A 17,938-nucleotide genomic window follows, 5' to 3' on the forward strand; every position below is an offset into this window, starting at 1 on the left:
GTGGATGTAGGGTGAGTGAAAGGCTTCTGTGAACATCGGGCCTGATTTCACCTTTCACTTCCTTGTATATTGCTAGAGAAACACTGACGTCCTCAGTTTTTACAGATACTTGGAGAATCACACTGAACTCCCCCTATTTAGGGCCTTTACCTGATTTATGTACTATGATATCCTAAGGAAACTAAGTATTCCTAATAACCCCACAGAATAGAAAGAGAGCTTAAAGGTGGGCCCTGCTTGTGCATTCCAGGCAGGTCTCCAGGCTGGGAGCTTCATTTAGTCAAGGACAAAAGGAATGAGCAAGAAACCCTGACGAATGGGGGTCTTCCACTGAGGGCCACCTTGAGGCCTCAGCAACTTTCTGGATACTGAGCTCTCCCTTAGTAAAGAGAAGGTAAAACTCATTAAAACCAGATCTTGGGGTGCCTGGGTGGCTCAGCCTGTTAAGCATCCAACTGCTGGTTTTGGCTTGGGTCATGATCTCAGGGTTGTGAGATCGAGCCCGGCATTGGGCTCCACACTCAGTGGGGAGTGTGCTTGAGGATTCTCTCCCTCTGCCATCTGGCCACCTACCCACCACTGCTCACTTCATCTCTGTGATGATCAATGTGCATTTTTCATACTCTGAGATCCTCCAGCGCTGCCTGCTTCTTCATTGATTTATGGTATTTTGCCAACTGATAGAATTTCTGATGATCTGTGCCCCGTGGGGTTTGAAAAATGGTCCCCACACAGTGCTGTCACAGGTGCTGTCCCTTTGTAAGGTCGTGGAATGAGGGTACAGAGTGAGTGCCGGGTGACGTCACAGCTCAGGGTGATGAGGCTGCTGGGGGACCCCAGGGCTTCACCTCAGGTTCATCCCCAGCAGGGCCTCTGAAGGCTTAAGAATAAAGAATTGTCAGATACCTACAAACAATGATTTTTAAACGAATGGTCCTTTCTCTGGGCACTGTTTGGAAAGGTTCTTCTACTCTGAAGTTCAAAGAGTCGAATAACAAATTCTTCTGACAAAGGGTAATTTGCCTAATAAGTACAAGCCCCTTGACAGGCCTGCCCAGGAGAGTGCCAGGTCATTCTCTGCCAAAAAAGCAATCCCACTTCTAGGTATTTATCCTAGAAAACTGAAAACGTATGTTCACACAAAATCTCTACACGAACACTTACAGCAGGAAAGGTGGTAGGACATACTGGCTAAGACATTAGCCTCCAGATCAAATGTTTATAGCGGCCTTATTTGTAATCACCAAACACTGGAAATAACACAAATGCCCTTCAAGGAGTGAATGAATGACCAAACTGATACATCCTTACAATGGAATACCACTCAGCCTTAGAAAGGCATGAACTGTTGATGCACACGACTTAGCTGGGTCTCAAGGGCATTATGAAGAGTGAAAGAAGCCAGTTTCTGATGGCTACATACTAAATGATTCCTTATATGGCCTTTGAAAAACACAAAACTATAGGGAGAGAGAACAGACCTGTGGTTACCAGGGATTAGGGGTGAGGAGCTCTCCCATATCCTGTAGTAGTTACGAGAACCTCTGCATGTGTCAAAACTCCTAGCTTTGCACACCAAAAATCCAAGTGAATCTTACTGTGTATAAATGTCTTTTTAAGAAGTTCACAAATCTTTGACACTTCTCACCAGGTGACAATGGTGTCTTGAATGGTGGTCAGCCTTGCTGACTTGTTCAAACATGTAGAGGACCAGTGAGAGGGACAGAAGAGGGGAGACAGCACCCTCCTGGTCTCCATCTGGAGCCCTGAGCTGCCATGGAAGAAGTCTAGCTCCCCGGAAGCCGCCATACTAGAAACCCGTGGAGAGACCAGAGAGATAACAAGACCAGAGAGATAACGAGAGAAGCCCAAGGAGCGCCCAGCTCTCTGCATCTGCCCAGCCCAGGACAGCCTTGCAACTGAAGAAACCATGATCTGGCTGCACCCTCATGACAGACCCTGAGCCAGAACCACCTGGCAAGATTCTCCCAAATTCCTGGTCCAAGGACACCATGAGAGATAATGTGAATCCTTTAAGCAACTATGCTTCAGAGGGACTTGCTCGCAGCCATGGATGATCAATAAAGGCACACTTTTTGAGCAGCTGCCATATGACGGACACTTCCTTACACATTATCTTGCTTGTTTTTCCTTCATTTCATCATCTACTGGGCACTTTCTATATGCCAGGGACTATCTGTGGAATGGGGCAAGAAGTGCCGAGAGCCAAGAGAATCACCAGAATGGGAGGGCTGAGAGATGGTGGTCAGAGCCAGGGAGAGCTTGTTGGTTTGGGCAGCGGATCCGATATGGTCTGTTCCTCACAGAGGCAGCGAGGGTCTGTGGGAAGATAAGATCTGATCTCGACACCGTGCCCGTTCAGCATCTGTGGGACAGCCAAGGGGAGCTGTCCAGGGGCAGTTGGGTCGTTGGCCTCAGGACCAAAGAGAGTACTGGGCTAGACAAAAGAACGAGGGGGTTAGCAGAAAGCCCTGGGGGCCACCCAGAAAACGAGGTCATCTGCGAGGAGAAGGCATGGTCTTGAGACAAAGCCCTAAGGAAGGCCAACACTCAGGGTAGGACACTGAGGACTGAGAAGGAAGGAAAGGCACGGGAGTCTGTCACTATCGAACTCAGAACAGCAGAATTCCTCAGAGGGGATGACCAGAACCCGCAAGCGCTGCTAAGAGGTTAAATAAGATAAAGACAGAAAACTGTCCCCTGCATTACAGACAGCGCACCTCAGCAAGGGCAGTTTCACTGCGGTGATGGGGCGGCAGCGAGAATGGAACAGGAGGGAGAGTGAGGTAAGACGGCAGAGCTCAGACAAGGTCTAAGATGCTTGGTGGGGAAGGCAGACTCTGGATCTGGGGGCCAGGGAGGAGGGTTTTCTGGATGACAGAAGCTTCAGCCCATCCACATGCTAAAGGAACGATCCCAGAGGGAAGCTTAGGCTGAAGGTACAAGTGGGGCCGGGGCTGCGTTGTCTCTCTAGTCATAGGTGTGGGGGCAGCTGGGGCTAGAGCCGCTAACGCAATGGTAGGATCTTTTTCTTTTTTGTCCACACAGCCCTGTAAGGGAGGATGCTATTGGGCCAAGGTCTTAGGAGAGGGACTATGGAGTACACAGGCTTGGCTAGAGCTGTCACACCGCGATTTTGCTGACCCTTGGTTTCCTTTATTTTGGTTACTGTGCTGGCCCTCACAGAGTCTGACACTGAGCAGACACCCCATAAATGTTTCTGAAAGAGAGGAAGGAGGGAGAGTCCCCGGAAAGGGTCACATCTTAGCCTCGTTAGCTAACACCTGCACTCACCGGGAATAGCAGTGACCAGGGGCGTGGGCATCAGGGGACTCTGCCCTCCAGGCCCAGGCCAGGCCCGTCCTGTGGCTTGTCCCCGACCATCCTCCTCCTCCCACACATTCTTCATCAGTGGCTTTTCAGGCACTGCCTGTCCATCCCTCTCCTTTCTTCTCTCTCCAGTTTCTTTCTCTCCCCTTTTCTTTGTAATCATTCCCTTCCTATATTTCCATTTTTCTCTCCTCTGTCCTTCCTTTTCCCTTATGTTTTCATTACATGGAATGGAAGTAACTTCTGAAACGGTTTTGTGCTCACTGACGACAGCCCAGTGTGCCAGCCCAGCCCCTCGGCCCACCCCTGTGGGCGCCCCGCCCACATCGGGGACTATTCTCACTTGACCGGAGCCAACCAGACCTGACCCCCACCCCAGGTCCCATCCACGTCTCACCTTTCCATTCACCTTCTCAACCCTTCCCACTCTCGCCAGGAGGCTGTCTGGAATGTGAGCCCACGTAGATTTTTCCCACTTCCGACATCTCCATAGCCCTGGCCGCCTATGTCACAAGTAGACGTGAGTCATATGCTGCCTTGTCAATTGTTACTTCACTCTTTGTTATGTCTATGACTGATTTCCCCAACCAATCCTAACCGTAAAGGAGATGACTTTCATGGCCGGGGATCCTCAGCCTTGACAGAAAGAAAGCTTCCCACTTAACCAAGCTCTGCGCCTCAGCTCTCAGAGACATAATCGCCAACTGGTTACATATAATGTCTATGAACTCAGCTGAAATCCCCTCCTGATCGTGTTCACTCCACAAATTTCCCTGGGTGTCCACCTATGTTCCCCATGCTCATCTCTGACAGACTGAGGCTGAGAGTCCTCACTGGACAGAGCGTTGGGGGCCTGGAGGACAGAAGACGTGGGCCAAAGTTCTAGCCCTGCCACCCTCCAAGGGGCTGTTCCTGAGCATCGGTCATGAAGCCAACCTGATTTTAGTTTTCCCATCTTGGAGATGGAGCCCAAATATCCCATCTCAGCCCCTTTCGGGGTTGTGTGAGGATCAGCCAGGCAAACCTATGTCCCAGTGCCTTATAAACTGCACAGACATGCCGTGGTTCTATTGCCGGCGAATTCAGTGATGAGTCACTGTCCACAAAAATGCATCCAGTTCTGGGAACGAAAAACCACTCATATCCTTGACTATTGTTCTGGACAGGGAGGCCAAAGCTCTTCTTTCCTGCCCCCAAATACACGGTGCTATTGACCTTGAATGGAAGACCCCCAGAAGGACTGGATAACCTCGCCCACAACCAAGCACTGGCCACTCAGACACTAGGCACTCAGATAGCGCCAGGTCCTGCAGAAGCCAGGGGGATGGTGGTTTCTGGAAGCTGTGATCAGGAGCCAGCCTGAGCGCTCCTGCAGCCTGAAACTATGATCTGATATGGCCAAGGGGTAAGATATCCTTGTGAGTTGAGTGTCATCACCTGAAATAAAACCCATCCAAAACCTCCGAGGTTGTCAAAGGGCTGAAGCTTCCTGTGTGAAAAGAAGGGCAGCTGGGCTCTGCCGACACCACTTGTCTCCCAGACCCACCTTCCTCTGGGGACTTCCCACTAATCACAACGGCAGTGGCCTCCCCAGCTTCAGCGACCCTGCCCCTCACACAAGCTCACAACTTGCCCTCTGCACGGCTCAGCATGGGCAGGAACAGTAAATAAGGCTGTGAGGAAGGCCACGAACCAGGCAAACTGGGACATCTGGCCCATGAGGTGGCACTGCTTCTCCGTCTTGCACTACAGGCCTCAAATCTGGCCCCATGGAGGAGACCTCATTACCCAAATGCAGCAGAGCCCCAGGCTTGTGCACACCCTTCAAGCCCAATAGGAGGTGCCACAGACAGGACAGTGGGCCTTCTTTTGCCGGCCCCAGGCTTCCTATCTGAGATCCTAGCACAGACCCAGTGTGTAAAAGGCCAGAAAACAAGGTTTTGATACATGGAAGAATTGGTTCTACTTCACTCACCTGCCATTTGTGGGGGACATTGTAATATGCAAATCATGTTCACAGACCAAGGATCTGAGGAAGGATCTTGAACGTTAAGTCTACTCTATTGTTGCAATCATCATGATATAAATATATACTGTATTTTCCCACTTAACATTCTTTCAAATATTCAAAAATTATTTATTAGGGCTTACTATGTGTCAGGCACCGTGCTGGGAACTCTGAACCGGAAGGTAAGTTAAACACCCTTCCTGCTCTGGAAGGGTTACCCTGGTGGGAAGATGGGAACACAGTGTCATGGGTGAGGGGGCACATGGAGCACAGCCCATGTGGGTCTGGGTGTGGGCTGGGAAAGCCCACAGAGGTGACCCTTGGATGCGGTTTCAGCCCAGGCTGGAGGGCTGAAGAGGCGGTCCAGGTAGAGGCAAGAACATGGACAAACATCCAGGGCAGCCTAGGAGGAGAACTGCAAGCATTTTAGCACAGGGTTTGGGAAGGGCAGGGAAGGAAGGACAGTCGGGGACCATCTGGGAGCGGCAGACCAGAGGCCAGGTCACACAGAACCCTGAGTGACCCTGTGAAGAGCTGGGACTTCACCAGGTTAATAGTGGGGAGCCACCAGAGTGAAGAAGGAGGAGGCAGGGAAATGGGGGTCAGGGTGGGGGGACGGATCAGAGAGCTGTTTTCCAGAGCCAGGAGTCCAAATGAGAGCCAAGAAGACTCAGGAATGGAGAGGAGGGGACTGGGTGAGAGCAGAGGAATCAAGTTTGACTCACAGTTCTCATGGCTTTGTAACGAATGAGATGCAGAAGAGGGATGTGAGCAGGTCTGGGAGAGGGAAGTTACTCGTTCCATTCTTGACATTTCTTAGCAACATTCCCATATGTACAATTTGATGATTCATGTGGGTTGTTATGGACTGAATATGTCTCCCTAAAATGCGTATTTTGAAGCCCTAACTCCCAGTGTGATAGTATTAGGAGGTAGAGCCTTTGGGAGGTAATTGGGTTTAGATGAGCGTGGGGCCCCATGATGGGATTAGTACCCTTATAAGAAGAGGAAGTTAAAGGTACAAAACCACAAAAGAAGGAAGGAAGGAAAGAAGGAAGGAAGGAAGGAAGGAAGGGGAGAGAAGGAGACACCAGAACTTTCTCTCTCTGCCATGTGAGAACACAGCAAGAAGGTGGCCATCTATCTGCAAGCCAGAAAGGAGGACCTTACCAAGAACCAAATCTGCTGGCACCTTGATCTTGGACTTCCAGCCTCCAGAACTGTTGAGAAAATAAATGTCTGCTGTTTAAGTCCCCCAGTCTATGGTATTTTGTTGTAACAGCCTGCCCTAGGATATGAGTTATTTTAATAGCTACCCAATATTCTATCCATAATAAAACATAATATATTTAATATCTCCCTTGTCATGGGACATTGAGGTTTTTTTAGCTCTTCATTATTAAAATAATCCTTGAATATCTTTATACCTATAGCATTTTTATATTTTTTATTTATCTCTTCAAATAATTCTTGTAAGTGGGGTCACTGGGGGTCAAAAATAATCATTTTTATGATTTGTCTGTGTTGCCAAGTCTCTAGAAAGAGGTAGGGTCATTGACTACGCCACCTGCAGCATATAAAGTGCCTCCGTTTTCTCAAAGCATTAGCAGCTAATGAGATGTATCTTTGTCTTACTAACGCAATACTGTTACTTGTATACAGACAATGTAACAGTTCTAAGTTTAGCTTTGACTTTTAAAGTATAGTCATGATTTTGTCCCTCAAAATAGGGAGAGGCAATGGGATACATACACATAATTTACCAAGGGTTTTAACAGTCTTCCCTGAGTCCCACCGGGTGGCACTCCCAGAATTCAAATGTTCCTCTCAGTTGGGACACCAGCTGCCATGTCAGGACAAGGTCACCTTGGAGCTGGGCTTCACAACTTAGCCTAGTTCTTCCCCAGCCCTCCGATGATTCAGGGACCACCTTTCCAAGCATCTTCTTAAAATGGGGGAAACTGCTGCCATCCAAGATAAATTCTTTCCCCTTCTTCTCAGCAATTGAACCCCTAGGAATTCATCTTAAGGAAACAATCAGACATAAGCACAAGGATTTTCTTTCTGCAAGCATATATATTGCAGCCTTACCTGTATTTTTATATTGGCAACTACCTAAACATCCAATGGTTCATTCATTCCTGCATTTGTTTAATGAGTATTTATTAAGCACCCAGCACAGGACAAACAAACCTGGAAGAGACAGAGCCCTTTCCCTCACAGAGCAGGGAAGCAATGCTTCCATGGACCACAGTACATGCACAGAATGGATCACCATGCCATCATTAAAGATGATATGCTCCAAGAGCATTTAATGGCTTGGGAAAGTATTCATAATATTATATTTTAAAATGCATAGATACTAAAATCCTGGTAAGACACAAAGTGGTAAGAGTCATTTGGTTTCCTTTGGGTGGTGAGAAGAGTGGTTTTTATTTCTTCAGCGTGCTTTTCTGCAGTTTCCAGATTTATCCACGTGCTCATTCTCTGATGGGAACAGATGCTCTGGTAGTTTCACATGGGTAGACTCCTTGCCTCTTGGCCTTTCTCTCCTTGAGTCCAGCTTTGCTGATGGTAACCTCACCCTGGCAACGTCACTCTGGATTCCACATACAGTTTAAGTTCACAGCCAGGTAGAAACGCAAGTCTGAAGACGGTTTAGGGTACCAAGCATACACAGACCAATATAGAGAATATTGACTTAGGTAAGAAAAACAGACCATATTACTCTGAGTTGACATGAGAGGAGCTTTTCACTTCTGCCACGACAGGGAAAAGTGACAGGTTTGATACATCCAGCAACCCCTTCTGGGCACTATCTGCAGGTCATAGCTCACTCCACTTACCAAACCCTGCGGTCATGGCCCTTCTGGCTTATCCATCCCATTTCCACCCTCTTAGGCACAGTCAACCAATAAATTGTCCAGACCCATCTCCATCCCCATCTGGGAAGATATGAAAACCCACTTCTGCAAATGAAAGTCAGGAACAAGTAAAGAATAAATTCCAACAAACAGAGCTCAAAAATGGGAAAGGCTCCCCATGAAGGGTGGGGCAACAACTAACGCTCATACTAGAACACACAGGCCAGAGGTTTTTACAGAAGGAACTTCTGCATGGTAAGAGCTTGAATGAGACCACTCTTCCTTCCCTCCAGCTCTGAATGTTGTGGCAATGTGCCCATTCAACAACCATTTACTAGACATGTACTTTGTGCCAAGCACTGTTCTAGGCTCTAGGGCTACATCAGTAAACCAAACCGACCATAAAACCAGCCAACCAACCCACCCAGCCTTCATGGAGCAATGGGCCAGCCACTCAAGGGCTTTGGAGTTGACCCTGAAGATGGGGCTGAGAGAGGTTTGGAGCAGAAAAGTGACGTTTTCTCACTCTCTTTCCTCTTTTTTTTTTAAAGATTTATTTATTTGAAAGAGAGAGAGCATGAGAAGGGGGAGGGACAAGCAGACTCCCCACCAAGCAGGGAGCCCAAGGCGGGGCTCCTTCCCAGGACCCTGAGATCATGACCTGAGCCGAAGACAGACGCTTAACCAACTGAGCCACCCAGGCGCCCCCTCTCTTTCCTCTTTAATGGGTCACACAGGCCCATTTCATAAGTATTCCTTCACAGTAAAATCCATCAAAGAGACCCTCTTTCACCATTTTTTCCTATTAATGGCTATGTTGCAAGGCAAGGAGAGAACGTCCACCCCAGCAGACATCAAGACTTACTGTAAACCACAGTCAGTAAGACAGTGGGCTGTTAGCACAAGAACACACTGCTAGACAATGGAGCAGACAGCCCAGCAACCCTCCTCTGAGGCTGTGGACACATGTGGGTCAGGGTAGCACCACTGAAGACTGGGCTCCAAGCCCCCCACATTCTCTATGACTGGGATATCACCAACCTCTGTCTTCAGTCGGCCACTTTCCCAGGGAGTCCAGCCCCCGTTCGCCTCGAGCTGCACGCAGCCTGGCTGATGTAATCAGAGAACCAGACAGAAGTCCCCTCATAACTGTTCACAGGGGTTGAAAGCTAGGTTTTCGGGGTGTAGCACACTTAATAATATTAAATTTCATTTAATTAAATTACAACAGGAGAGGGGAAGGAAGCGTTGTTTAAGCCTGTTGTCTCAACCCCAACACCATCACACAGAGGTGTTCACGAGTTGTGAGGGACTTACCTTTGACTCTGGATTAATAATTATCATGAGGGGAGGACTGGGGAAGATGAGCTGAAATCATAGAGAAAACTAAACCAGCACTAAAGTGGTATAAAATGTAAGTGGTATAAACTCCTTTAGTCAAAACCCTGGCCAGTAGGAACAGGCAAAGTGAATGACTGCAGGACTGTGTGTGACTCCCACTTAGCCAGAAGGACCCTCCTCCTCCTCGTTCTTTCCTCCAAGGACCCACTGCTCCATCTTGCACCTGCTCTAAACATGTCCGAGTCTGGCCACTCAGGAGCATCTGTCCTTCAACTCATCTGCTATGAGCCCCAAGCCGCTCTTGGGATCCAATCACAAGATCAGCCAGAAGATGCGTCCGTTATATCTTCTATTCTGAGAACTTCAAAATAATCTTTGGCGTGTCCTGTGCACTCTGGTGAAGACCCTGGCATTTCATTTGCTACCATAATACCAGTGCACGAAGAACCAGAGTAGCCAATAACAATAAAGTCTTCTTCTGGGTTTTCTTCTTTCCAAAAATGTTAAAAATACTTGATGAGGTGATCAACAAATCCATTTTTCTGTGTCCCTTTTGCCAAATCTAGGAGCATTGTACTATACTGAATTGTAGATTACTTAACATTTTCCCTTTTTCCAATGTGTTAACAATTTTGAGACATTTTTTTCCTGATATTAAGTTCTAAACATTCCCTCTTAGAGCACAAAATTTTAATTTCTGGTTACAAATCTAAGTGGTGAAGAGGAAGTATGTTCCCAAGTTGTAAATAGATACCATGTAATGCCATTTGTTACTATGTGGCTCTCAAAATAGATCAACTTCTGGGTATATAATTTTGCTCAGGCATGGTAATCTATTTTTTTAATGTTCTATCTTCCCCCTCTGCAATAGCTAATCCATAATGGTTTAATCTGTCCATAGAAATCAAAAGCTGCCTGTAAGAATGCCAACATATACAATCAACTCACATTTCCATATACATGACAGCATCACTGCCACGCACTGCATTCTGGGATGCTCTCAAGGTGGAGGTAGAGGGAATTGAGTAAGACCCTGGGTGTGGCCATGAGAGCAAATCACAGGCTCCAAGAGCCACTGGGAAACCGAGTGCCTTTATACTGGTATCATTAATTATAGCCTTAGCAACATCTCGGCTTAGTGATAAAAATTTCAGGGCATTTACTGAAGCTACACATATAATATCTCTACCTTAACCCTTCCTTTACCAAACCAAGAGTCTGGGTCTTGCTTCATCATAAGAACTGACCGAGCCTAGAAAGATATCCCGAACATAAAAAGACTGATGTCCTACACTTGTTTTTCAAAGATCCTAAGGAGAACGCAACCATCAGGATGGGAAGAAAAAGATCAGTGGAAGCACAACAACAAATTTGCTGATGACTGGCCATCTCAGCCATAGCAAACACACTCAGGACCCCAGTGACACTTAATGAAAGGACTCAGATCCCAGAGGGAACACTGGAACTCCTAGCCTAATGTTTTAGCTCTTTTATTTAAAAAGTTCAAAAAAAAAAAAATTTCAACATATGCAAAAGTATAGTAAATAGTATAATTACCCCCTCATACACCCATAATCCAGCTTTAACTCATGGTCTATCTTGTTCCCCTGTAAACTCACCCACCTACTTTCCCCTCATCCAGGATTATTTTGAAGCAAATTCCAGACATCCTATAATTTCATCTGTAAATATTTCAGTATGTATCTCTGAAAAATACAAACTTGCTGCCTTTAAATATAACCATAATATTGTTATCACACTTTACTAATTTTTAATATCAAATAAATTTGTTATTTTATTAATTTAAATTTAATAAATTTTACTATCAAATGGTCATTATTCAGGTTTTCCCAATGACTTCAAATATTTATTTACCATGTATTGGTTCAAATTAGTATCCAATTAGAACTAATACATTGCAATTGGTTGTTGATATATCTCTTAAATCTCTTTTAATCTAAGGTTCCCCTCTTTTTTTTTTTTTCTTTGCACTTTAACTTTTGGAGAAACTATAATTGCCCACAATCTGGATTTTGCTGATTGCACCCCTGTGGTGAGGTTTAACATTCATTGTAACTTAATTTTCCCCATTCTTTCTTACTTAGTTCAAAACAAGATCCAGAAACACTTCCCAATAAAATTGCCAAAAAGGCAAAAACAAAAACAAAAAGCAGTCTGCTTGTCTCTGTAAAGGGACAGTTGCTGACAAACCCAAGATTCTGAAAATGTCCCTGCTTAGAAAGCCAGGTTACACTGGGGACATTCCTGAGCCGGCCACAGGCACCAGGAGCATCACCCGGAGATGAGGCGTGGAGGGTGCCAGGAGCAGTGACTGGCAGAGAGCAGAAAAGTTCTCGAAGTGTTCAAAGTTTCCTCTGCACAGAGAAATAAACCCTGGAGGAGAAAGAAGGCTGGGGGAGGGGTGCTCAGCGTCGGCCTCAGCATGTTAATCAGTTTTAAATCTGCCACCATTAAGAACTAACATTTCAGAGTCCGGAGGGGGAGGGCGGAGGCAGTCCTGTTGTTTTCCAGAGGGACCCAGGTTGGACTCCGAGGACAAAAGGCACAGACTCACAGAGCTTCCAGGCTGGAAGGACTCACAGAGCACAGCCGTTTAAGTCACAGCCCTGTGACAGGCAGCCGCGTGTGAAGGCAGTGCAGTCGGCCACCCTCCCCCACCTGCGCTTCCCCCTGCACAGAGAGCATGTGCTCTGCTGGCTTTCTAATAATGGGACACAGTTGGCTACAGGCTTTGGAGTAAAAAAAAAAAGACTTGACCTTAAATCTCAGCTCCTTCACTTAAAAGCAGTGTGGCCTTAGATAACCTGCTTAGCCTCCCCATGCCTCAGTTTCCCCATCTGTTACCTGGGGATACTATTGTCCACCTGCTAGAGCTGTTATGAGGATGAATGAAGTTATGCGTGGAGGCCTACCATGTAGTGCCCAGCGTGCTCCCATTATGTGTCTCCTTTCCCCCCTAAAGATTTCTGCCAGTCCCTTCCAACCCAGACCCTTGCAGGGAGCCATGACAGCACCTGCGGGACGTCTGGCTGGGTTACCGATGCTGTCTGTGGCCATGCATGAAGCAAAGCCAACTGACCCATAAAGAGTTCAATCCCATGATCCTGATCTCAATAGCCCGGCTCCAACCAACTGAGCTAATTACGGTAGAGTCAGATTCAACCCGGCTTGCACAGAGATGCTCTTAGCAGTTCATACAACATTCTTAAACAGTTTTGTCCTAAGATGCTCTGTGACACAACACACTTGCCAACTTTACCAGTGATCTCATCTTTTAAAAATCTTAATGTAGCAAACAGATGTGTCCCTTAAGAGGATTAAGGTAGAAATTCATTACAGCAATAATACCAGTGGATTTGTGTTCTATAACTAACACCGATCAATCAACTTAGGGCACACTCCATCTTAGCACTAGTCAGCTGCAAGAAAAACATGGGAGAACTGAACAGCCAGGTCTTTTCTCTCAAGGAATTTATCTGCAACAGGGGAGACAGTCAGAGCCCCACCTACTGAGAGCCTGACCTAAATGACCTCTAATCCATGCTGCTTCGACTGTATTTGTGCACAGGAATCACCAAAGCATGTTGGGAAAGAACTCTGGCAAATGGATGGGCTGCCTGGAAGGAAGACATCCAAGACATAAAAGTGGAGTCATTAAGAGCTCAGACCTGGTGTCAAATGCCACCTCTGGAACTCCCCACTCATGTGACCAGGGGAATTCCGTCTGCTCTGGGTCTCTTCTGCTATGAAATACAACAGTGCCAGTACCTGATTCATGGACTTGGTGAGATGATGCACGTCTAGGATGCTCCTCGTCTCAGGCAAGTGCTTAGAACACAGTCACTATTATCACTCCACGCTGTCTAGTCCACAAAAGGCACCGAAATATCTCCTGAACTGAATTACTGTCTTCATTGCCATTTTAACAGGTAGGCTAGTTATCACTTCTTTGTAAAAATATTCTCCAATTCCACTTTTGGCTATCAAAAGGAAACAAAAATCCTTAGCCTTTTGTATCAATCAATCCAAACACATGTAAATTTTGAAAGGCCTATGATTTACTAATTCTACTGTATAGATTTTTCTAAATTAGAAGTCCTAGAATTATAATTCTTTAAAACACTAAACCAGAAACAAACACCTATTTATGCAACATTTGAGAACAAAAGGCCTTACATACACAGGCCAGATAGAACACATAACCACCAAAATGAACAGCTCCCCAGTGAGAATACAGCATCTGTTTTGATCTTTTTGTTATCAAACTCATCATCAATTTAATTATCTTCCCTGGAACTACTAGCAGCTTGAGAAAAAAACAAAGATAAAACATAATAAGCATAATATATCGTTTTTGTCCAAGATGATACTAGTTAAATGAACAACTAACTTCTAAAAGAGTCAGCAGACATGATCTAAATTAATATGTCATTAAGTTAAGAAAAGAAGCACACGGGGTGCCTGGGTGGCTCAGTCGGTTAAGCGTCTGCCTTCGGCTCAGGTCATGATCCCAGGGTCCTGGGATGGAGCCCCACATGGGACTCCCTGCTCAGCAGGGAGCCTGCTTCTCCCTCTCCCTCCCTCTGCTACTCCCCACCTCTCATGCTCTCTCTCTCACTCACGCTCCCCAAAAAATAAATAAAATCTTTAAAAGAAAGAAAAGAAAAGAAAAGATGCACAGACTCCAGTTTGGGCTGGGAAGGGCCTGAGAGATTATCCAATTCACAGGTTCCCAACACAGGAAAATCCTAGGAGGGGGGCTGTACAAATGAGAACCCTCCGCAGGGCCTTGTAGATGCCAGTTACACAGGTGTGTTCACGTGGTGACCATGACCCCAGCTGCTCCCTTATGTCCGGCACACCTTTCTGTCTGTGTGATCTACTTCAAGCAACAAACGTTTACTCCCCCAGGGAGCTGCATGTGCCAGACGGCTGGGTATACCGAGGGTGTTTGCATGTTCTATGGTCACGCTTCTCCGTCCTGTCCATCACACAGATCGCCCTCCCCCAAGAAACTCCCCATCTTGCCAAGGCCAGGCTCGACCTGGGAGAAGCGTTCCCTGTGGTATGGGGAGCCTTACTCAAGGCAGGGGCCTGGAGTGACAGCCTGCCCCCTCCCTCACCATCCCCTAATTCACAGCGGGGTTGGTAACTATCTGTTCCCACCCCTCAGGTGAACTCTACCAGACCAGGAATTCTGCCTCAAGGCTCTTACTCATGCTTGTAACATTCACCTGCCCCAGGCCAAAAAGTATCTGGCATACAAGGGCGATTTGGTAAGCTCCCCAAGTTAATGGGACGGAACCCCCCAGGAGGTGCTGCTTCTGCCCACAGCCACACAGCTGGTCCAGGGAGCAGAGGGGCCCTGGGGGCTCAAGACACACAGGCCTGGCTTGAATCTCAGCTCTCTACTCCTAGCAGAGAAACTAGGTGACTTCGGTGCCCTTGGCCTCAGTTTCCTCACCTGCAAAATAGGAATCCTAAAAGTATCCACTTCATGGAGGTATGCGGTACTCAATGAGACCGTGCACTCACATCCCCGGTGGTGTGATATAGGGTGTATACCAAGATGCCAAGTGATCAAAACTCGTTCGCTCCTTCCATCACAGGGGGATCATCCGATTTTAAGATTCCCTGCTGGAAACTAATAAGCATTTTAAAACATGAATGTGCACCTAGGCACATAAACACCCTAAGTTCTGTTTTACAGAACCCTGGCTAATAGAATCAGCCAATCACTCAGCTCTAGATGTGAAAAACAATGCCAAACATCTGAATATACTGCAGGGGTCTTTGGGCAAAAGACGCTGAGACTAAGGCTGGCTGGCTGCCAAGACAGGGAGTCAAGGGGTTCTATGGGATACCTTCTGATTCTGCTTATTCTACGAAGGACCAGAGGACACCTCAGAAAGTTCTGTGAGCCAGTGCAGTTTCAGTGCTGTGGCTTCTGGAGGCGGGAGGGGGTGGTGGTGCAGGAAGCCAGCGCTGGAGCATCAGGATTTCCTCCTGCCAGAACAGCCCAGGGACACTGGATCAAAACTATGGGGCTATTCCAGGGAAACATAAAAATGTACTTCAGCTTCCAGCTTGAAAGGTCAACCTATGTATATAGGGTTTGAAATCCAAGAAAACCACTTCAAGGTCACAGGGCCACAATTATGAGCCTTCTGTGGTTTCAACAAAAGATCACTGTAATCAGAGATCATAATGAATGGAATATCATGATGCCAAAAAAGCCCTTCGAAAACTTTTAACTCAATCTACTGATTAAGAATACCCAAATAATTTACAAAAGTGATTCTGATAAAGTGAATTCACAATACATCATTCTGTCCCTCCATCTCCCAATCCAACCTGCTTTCATGACCAGAGAGATTCCCCCAAACAGTGACTCATCCATTCTGCACCAACACGGAGAGAATGAGATAGAACTGCCCCATTCCTCATTCCTGAAAACAGGTTACTAATTAAGTAGGGAGGGAAAGCATGGATACACCACGAATAGAGGGAGAAAAACAGCACTGCCAAAGTTCATCAGTTTCCACATACAACCTCCCTCTCTTCCAAGGCAGGTGAACATCATACAGAAATCTAAAGAATTTTGAAAAATCAATTTTGTTCTTTTTGGTATCAAGGGTTATCTCTTCCAAATATTTATCAGTGTTGCTCTTCAAGGAATAAATCATCTCCAAGCTTTGATATGAACCCTAAGCAAAAAATGTGCTGGGAAGTAATTCTTCAAGGTGCAATCTGTTTAAGTAGGAGGAAGGGCTCTCTTGGATAACTAAATGGTTAGCTTTCAATGCCCAGCTCTTTGCAACACACACTTTGCAAGACGCCTGTCCTCCTGCAAAGGGTTAAAAAAGAAGAAGAAGAAAAGAAGAAGAAAAGCCTCTATCGGATGGACTGAGAAGCCATTCTTCCCAGGGGACACTCATTTCGGGCTGCGAGGCTCAGGCTTTGTGCGCGCGCCGCCCCTCCGCGCCCCCGCCCCTCCTCCCACAGCGACTGCTCCTCCAAGGTTCCCAAGGCCACCTGCTTCTCCCGAGAAAAAGGGACTACTCGGAGCGCTATCTCAGTGCGCAGTCGGCGTCCCCGGCGATGCCCCGCGGGGAAGGAGGAGGAGGTATCCCCGGGGAAGCGTGCTTTGTCGCGAGGGTCGCGCGGCCGCCCGCAGCGGCCCCAGAGGCCTGAAAGGTTTAGACCTGAGTCACCGGGGCCCGGGTTCTTTCCGCGCCCCGCTCAGCGTCGGCCCACGTACAAGGGCCGACCCCCGGCATCCGAGCTCCACCCCGCCCACCCAGCCGAGCTAACGGCACGGCGCCGGGGAACCTTCTCCATCCCGCCTCCGGCCGGCGCGGCACCTGCTCGGCCCCGCCCGCTCTGGGCCGGAGCGCGGGGCTGTCCTCGTCTCACGCCGGGGAGATCCCGCGCCAGCCGGCGGATGCCCGGGGCCCCTCTGCCTAACGGGGAGGGGGGAGGTCTGCCCTTGGGCGCCTGTCCCGGGGGGCCGCGCCTACCCCAGCCTGCCCGCGGCGCCCCCACCCCCCGCGCGCCCCGCAGCAGGGGCTGCGTCCAGGGAACCCAGCCCGGACCGGTCGACCGTACCTTGTGCGGCGCCCGCAGCAGCCGGTGGACCCCAGCCAGCTGGGTGCCGAGAGCGAGGTCCTCGCGAAACGTGAACAGCGGCGGCCGGCTGGGCTCGGGGAAGTTGGTGCTGTTGAAAGGGTCCGTGTCGTCCAGGAACTGCACCCGGCAAGCCAGCGTGGCCATGATGCATCCCTGCCCCTGGGAGCGCGGGCGCCGGGATCCGCGGGGCCGCGGGCCGGGACGCCGGGGTCACACCGCGAGCAGGGGAGGCCGCGGCCGCCGCTCGCTGGCTCGCGGGCTCGCAGGCTCCGGCGCGCCCGGCTGCAGCCCGGGCTCCGGCCGCGGGGGGCGGGGCGGGGCGGGGGCGGGGCCGACGGGCCCCTCTGTCCCCTCCTTCTCCGGCTCCTCCCCTCCTCCGGCCCCTAGCGCCCGGCCCCGCTGCCCCGACCGGCGGGACCTGCGGCGGGGAAAGGGAAAGGGAGAACGGCTCGCGCGGCATCCGCACTCCTGCGCCAAGCCCAATGCCAGGGGGGGCGGGGCGGGCATCCCCGGCGGGCTGACTCCGGCAGCACCGGCGCCGCTTGGGCCGCCCGCTGCACGTGCGCCCCTCGGCGTAGGGAGCTGTACCCCTCCGAGCTCCGGGAACCGGAGGGAATGGCCATCCTGTCTTCCCCCCTCGGGAAGAGGGCCTAACCCCTTCCAGATGAAGGCGGCGGCGTCGGGCTCCTGCTGCCTGGATTTGAAAACCCCCAGCTGGGCGCCT

The 17,938-nt window shown here is 48.8% G+C and overlaps 1 protein-coding gene across 3 annotated transcripts in view; it reads right to left on the reverse strand.

The window, feature by feature from the left end:
- FHOD3 (formin homology 2 domain containing 3) overlaps window positions 1-17,358 on the reverse strand; it is a 454,219-nt gene extending 436,861 nt beyond the window's left edge. For all 3 annotated transcript variants that reach the window (XM_021686312.1, XM_021686311.1, XM_021686310.1), the window contains exon 1: window positions 17,194-17,358. In XM_021686312.1, coding sequence (XP_021541987.1) covers window positions 17,194-17,358 — 165 coding nt within the window. The remainder of the gene's footprint in view (window positions 1-17,193) is intronic.
- Window positions 17,359-17,938: the final 580 nt, after the last annotated feature.

Source organism: Neomonachus schauinslandi, chromosome 14 (assembly GCF_002201575.2).
Source record: "Neomonachus schauinslandi chromosome 14, ASM220157v2, whole genome shotgun sequence".
In the NCBI taxonomy this organism is placed as follows: Eukaryota; Metazoa; Chordata; class Mammalia; order Carnivora; family Phocidae; genus Neomonachus; species Neomonachus schauinslandi.